General features: G+C 57.7%; 1 protein-coding gene across 2 annotated transcripts; it reads right to left on the bottom strand.

Annotated features, from left to right (window-relative positions):
* Window positions 1–2941: 2941 nt before the first annotated feature.
* On the bottom strand, window positions 2942–4651 carry LOC123579613. Of its 2 annotated transcripts, XR_006702847.1 has the most exons (4): window positions 4378–4651; window positions 4233–4300; window positions 3637–3819; window positions 2942–3397 (listed from the first exon to the last, which is right to left on the bottom strand). XR_006702847.1 is itself a non-coding variant. In XM_045443755.1 (2 exons), the coding sequence occupies exons 1-2, from the start codon at window positions 4360–4362 to the stop codon at window positions 3392–3394; spliced, it is 732 nt and encodes a 243-aa protein (XP_045299711.1). In that variant the 5' UTR covers window positions 4363–4369; the 3' UTR covers window positions 2942–3391. The 2 variants fall into 2 exon arrangements, 1 of the variants encoding a protein (XP_045299711.1); XM_045443755.1 differs by lacking the exon at window positions 4378–4651 and having other exon boundaries at window positions 3637–4369.
* Window positions 4652–5805: the final 1154 nt, after the last annotated feature.

The following is a 5805-nucleotide window of genomic DNA, read 5'->3' as shown; positions in this document are numbered from 1 at the left end:
ATCCCATGGGATAGTGTACACGAAAGGGCCCAGCGAAGAGAAGGACCACATCAGACTGTGGCTCTATTAATATGAGGGACATCAACTTTAAGAAATGGATGAATGATGCGGCATCTGGGTGGCTCAGTCCGTGGGGCGACTGACTTCGGCTCAGGTCATGATCTCATGGTCTGTGGGTTCAAGCCCCACGTCGGGCTCTGTGCTGACAGCTCAGAGCCTGGATCCTGCTTCGGATTCTGTGTCTCCCCCTCTCTCTGCTCCTCCCCCGTTCACACTCTGTCTCTATCTCAAAAATAAACATTAAAAAAAAAAAAAGAAGAACGGTTATTGAACACCCATGCGTACCAGGCACTTTCCTATTTATCTCTCGGTTTTTGGTTTTGTTATTTCCTCCACGGCAACCATGCCATAGTTCTGTGGTTTTGGTAGCATCGAGAGGGACTCCTGGTTGCAAGCGGTGGAAAACCCATCTCTACCTAGTCTAAGCAAGAAAGAGAATTTGCTCCTGTAAAATGGCTCTCACGTAACTGGCTCAGGCTTCAGGCGTGGCTGGATCAGGAGCCTCAAGCGATGTGACTACCACTCGGCCGGCCTCTCTCGCTAACCCTGCCTCTGGGCACTGCTCTCCTGTGTGGTGGCCTCAGCCGCCACCCAGCTTCCTCCTCCTGGCGACAAAACGGCTGCCAGAGGCTTCAGGATTTCCTCCGCCCACATCGTGTTTTAAGTGAAAAGAGAGTGCCTCTGACCTGGCCGTGGCAGAAGTCCCAGCGAAGTCTCTCCCTGGCCTCTCTGGGTGATGAGAGCAGCCCTGAGCCAATCACTGTGCCTGGAGGGACCCAGTGTTCTGACTGATCATGTCGGGACCAGGAGCCACCCTGAGACTCACATGTGGGGTCAGCTCCACTCCCCAAAGGAAAATGGGGCGCTGCCCCCCGAGGAGGGGGGATGGAGGCTGGACAGACAACACCGCGCTCGGGTCTGTGGGGGGCCTGGGTGATGACGGTGGGGCCAGCGAGGAGCAGAAGGGGGAGAGTCCGCAGGGACGCTTGGGACAAAGACCACCGACTCCCGCCGAACTCTCGGCTTACGACGTGATTTATATTTAGCACGAGGAAAGCTGTCAGGCTTGGGAGAGCCAGGAGGGAGAGAACGTGCAGATCCTACACGTGCCAGCGAGGAATTAGTTAGAAATGAACCCCGTACGAGAAGCTGCCTGAACTCGGTTCTGCTTTTGATCTGGCGGCCAACGGATGACTCTGGGGTTCGTCTGCCAGGCGGCGAGCACCTGGGCCTCCCGGGGGGGCCCCCGAGAACCCGCGGAGCTGCCCCCGCCCCAACAGGTGGGGAAGGCGGGGCGCCACCTTCCTCTGCCTCCCCCCGCGATTGCCTCTCCTCTTGGGGGGGCCTCCCTCCCGTGGGCCCTGGGAATCAAGACACCACCCGAGTGCCTGTCCCTGGGGAGGTGGGATTGTTTATAGAGCCGGGGGGGTGGGGGGGGCAGACCGCCTTGCTGGTGCTGCCTCGGGGCACCAGGGCACCGCCTGTGCCGGCCCCAGGGCCCTGATCATGGCTGCTGTCCAGTCTCACTTCCGGGCCTCTCCTGGGCCACAGCTGGACCCACAGTAGGCGCTAAATGCCAATTAGCATCAAAGACTGGAAAGAGCTGGAAAGGACTTGAAGCCACAATGATCTTTTCAAAATGTGACAACTTACCATGTCACACCCTCTGCTGCAAATGGCTTGGTGGCTCCTCATGTGGCCCCGGAGAAAGCACCCCTCCCCCCACCCACGGGCCTGCCCACCCCCCTCCTAATGTGCTGGGGTCCCAGCGCCCCCCTGCACCCTAGTGTCTGTGGGCCTTCACTCAGGCTGGGCTTATCCCCCCTCACAACCTGTGCCCTGCGGCTCCCTCTTTCTGGAACTTTCTGGCCCCCCAATCTTACTGGTTGGGTTCTCCCTGTGATTTGGATCTGATGTCCCCTGTCATTTCCTCGAGGACGGCCCAGGGTGTGAGTTGGAGGCCCTGGGCCCGGTGCTGACAGTCCAAGGTGGAAACTGGGGGGGGTCCTGGGTCCTGCCCTGACAGCCCGGGGAGGGACAGGCTGGCAGCCACTGCGGGCACCGGCCTCACTCAGCAAGCCCATGGTTAAATCGCCATTTGTCCCAGGCCCTCTGGAGCCCAGGTGTCCTTGCAACCGGCTGGTTCCTGAGCCCCTGGGTATCCCGTTAACAAACTCCTGGTCAGCATCGACCGTGGCTGCTCAGCCCCTCGCTTCCCCAGCACGTAGACCTGCAAAACGCATCTGGGTCTGTGGGGAGGCGGGTGGGCTCAGGCTGGATGTGGAGGGAGGTCAGGGCCCAGGTGCCGCGGGCAGGACGAATCTACCCCAGATCCCTTCTTCCCCTGGAGCCCTGGGGAGGGACGGCACGCGTGCTCTGTGACAGGGGCTTGTGCAGAGATTATGCCTGAGAGCTTGTTGAATTCTAGTTCAGGAAACTGAGGCACAAGGAAGCAGAGTGACATGTTCACATTTCTGCAGCTCGAGGGTGGCCAGGCTGGGACTGAACCCACAGCCGTCTGCGTGTATGGACGAGGTCTCCTCCAAATCTGACTTTGAGGGTCCCTCTGGACCAGAAGTCGGTGGGTGTCCTTTCTAGAACAATCCTTACCAGCAGTTTCCCTCATGCCCTTTGCAGGGACCAGCCCCTCCCTCCACACCACCACGTCCTGGGGTTGATCTAACTCCGACCCAATCGTGTGGGTCCATCCTTTGGTCCAGCTTCCAGAACCCTACTCAAGATTCTGACTCCATCCATTTTTAATTTTTTTTCCCCCTGTGAAGACAGGAATTCAGGGATATTTATCTCGCCGGGTGTGTGAAAGCTTAAATAAAATAAGCTTTATCTGTTGGAAGCCGTCAACTGATAAAAAAGGAAAGAATTAAGCATATTTCTATTTAATGAACTCTTCAGGCAGAGGCAGATTTCAGTCTTTTGGTTTTAGCTGTTCTGTGCAGAAATAGCTGTGTGCCGTCTGAGAACTGCCTTGGGACTCCACTCTCTGACTCCCCCCACCCCACCCCAGCCTGTCTAGACACCCCAGACATCCTGTAAACAGAGAAATTGCCGGGGAGGCAGCAGCATGGACGCTGGGGGATGTTTGTCACTTTGGGGACAGCCGAATGAAGATTCACGGTCACGGCATGTTCTCCTCGGGACAGAAACAACCAGTTACCTTCCTTTCCCGGAGCTCTGTCCTGGGTCAGGGCTCCGTGCAGGAGAGCCTTGCTCCCTCCCTCCTGGCCTCCTTCCAGGACGGCCTCCTGAGGGTGCCGGGCCACGGGGGCTGGGGGTGTGGCGGGCGCCGTGATCCGCCGAAAGGACAGGAAATTCAAACCTGCAGAGATTACGCATGCCCATGTCCACTGCCCCTCCCCTGGCCAGGCCACCTGTTTCTCCCACCTGGCTCACGGCAGGGGCCCCTCCCTGGTCTCCCTACTCCTGTCCTCACCCCACCATGCTCTACGGTACAGGTCAGAGGATGTCGCGCCTCCGTTCAAAACACCGCAGTGTTCCCACTGCTCTTAAGACGGGCAGGACCTGGCTCCCCAGGACGCCCCACGCGCCCAACCTCACCTCCTGCTGCCGGGCCCCGTGCTCACGACGGCCAGCCCCGCTGGCTTCCTCGCAGTGCCTTGCCAGAGTGGAGTTTGTGTTGTGGGGGATGGGTAAGTCTCCAGAGGTCCGTGATGTGATGGGAGCGAGTTGGAGGCTGGAACCCGGGGCCCTAACAGCTGCTCGAAGAGTCTGGAAGAGCCCCTGAAGAGGTAGGACAGGAGCCAGGTCCTGAAAGGTGAGCCCAGGCTGGCCCCGGTTGGCCCGTGGATGTAGAGAGAAGGCGAGGGCTTTTTCTCCTCTTCTTGGCTGCGCTCTGACTTGCTTTGTGACCTTGGCCACGTCCTTCCCTTTGCGGGGCCTCAGGGACCCCAGTAGTAAAGTGTGGGGAGCCTCAGAGACACCTTCTGAAGCTTGGGCCTTGGTAGGGAAGGAGGCGGTTCTCCTGCCCGCCCGCCCTGGCCCCTCTGCCCCGAGCATCTTGCCCGAGGTAGGCCGGGTAAACACCGGGTTGACCCCAGGACGGGCCAAGGTCGGGGCTGTGGGCAGATGGACCTGTGTCTGGTGGTGTCCCCAACCCCCCCCCCCCCACCCCGGACCCATGGCGCTGGGCTCACAGCTGGTGACAACATTTCGAGGGACGCCTTGATGCTTTGTCAGGTGGTTGATGAGTGCTTCCAGAATCCTGACCCAATAAGGCGATGATAAAATATGCATTCTCAGGGCACGGAGGCCCCAACAGCCCATTATGGCAGACATTACCTTGTTTGAATTTAGAAATGAGGTCGTGGGGGCGACATGTAAATGCAGTCTCTGTTTGCCTCTGGGGCCAGCCGGCCTCCCGTTTCACGTGGAGACTCCGAATGCCAAGTTTACATTAGCTTTCAGGATGTTTGCGCCCCTTCAGCTGATGTCTGGAAAAGTGCAGGCACCCAGTGGCTTCCTGGAGCCCTGGGTTTGCCTAAAACTCTCTGGAATCTGGGAAAAGCTTCGAAGGAAACCTCCCAAGCCCCCATTTCTGATCCTCATAATAACTGCAACGAGAGAAAAAAAAAAAAAGTGTCCCCTTGCAAAAATCTGGCTGGCTTCCCCCGCTCCGCACAGGTGTGCCGGGCGAGCTCAGGATAAGGCAGGGGCGCCAGTGCCTGGGGGGCTGCGGAGGAAACCTCCTGGCACCAGCCTGCAGAGCTCGGGCCTGTCACATCTTAACCAGAAGCTTCTATCAGACGGGAATGCCAGCCACGTTTGTTTAGAATAAGAAACACCTATCAAGGAGAAGGAGTGAATCAACAGATGAACTTAGGGGAAGGGAAGGACACAGAAGATAAAAACAGAGGCGGAGAAAAACCACGAGAGGCCCCTAAATACAGAGAACAAACTGAGGGGTGCCGGAGGGGAGGCGGGTGGGGGAGGGGCCGGATGGGGGATGGGCACTCAGGAGGGCACGTGTCGGGATGAGCGCTGGGCGTCACACGGAAGGGATGAATCACGCTGTATGTTGACGAACTCGAGTATTGAAAAACCAAAAACAAAAACAAGAATGAGTGACCAGCCCATTTCTCTTCACAGGCAGACCCCGCGCTGGAAGACAAAGCCAGAGTTGTGGCGTGCCGAGTCGCGACAAGACACGTTTCCCAGGGCGCCTGGGGGGCTCAGTCGGTTGAGCGTCGGACTTCGGCTCAGGTCATGATCCCACGGTTCGTGAGTTCGAGCCCCGCGTCAGGCTCCGGTGCTGACAGCTGGGAGCCTGGAGCCTGCTCTGGATTCTGTGTCTCCCTCTCTCTGCCCCTCCCCTACTTGGGCTCTGTCTCTCAAAAATAAATAAATGTAAAAAAAATTAAAAAAACAAGAGAGAGAGAGAGAGAGAGAGAGAGAGAGAGAGAGAAAGTTTCTCAGCTGATTCAAATGTTTCCTGGCATCGGTTCAAGGAAATACTAGTAACACTCTCATTCAGTGTGTACTGGCATTGTTTACCATGCTGAATCATTTCAACCACAGGACCTTTGCATGTGACAAGGTCAAACTTCTATCACAGGTCCTTGTGTGTGGCCTTTGTCACAATCACACTTTGATATCTGTGCACTTGGCAATGTGGCGGATGCCGGCCCCCTCCCCAGACTGTGCTGCCTTGGGCCGGGGTGGGGGCGCGGTGGGGGGGAACAGCTCGTTGGTTTTATTTCCTCCCGGCTG

The sequence above is a fragment of the Leopardus geoffroyi genome, chromosome A3 (assembly GCF_018350155.1).
Source record: "Leopardus geoffroyi isolate Oge1 chromosome A3, O.geoffroyi_Oge1_pat1.0, whole genome shotgun sequence".
NCBI lineage: Eukaryota > Metazoa > Chordata > Mammalia > Carnivora > Felidae > Leopardus > Leopardus geoffroyi.
The sequence above is the reverse complement of the archived record's forward strand: the minus strand, read 5'-3'. Positions and strand labels throughout refer to the sequence as shown.

What these genes read in the sequence shown, in the direction of transcription:
- LOC123579613 (XM_045443755.1), bottom strand. Translation starts at nt 4,362, where the DNA reads ATGGGCTGTTGGGGCCTCCGTGCCCTGAGAATGCATATTTTATCATCG.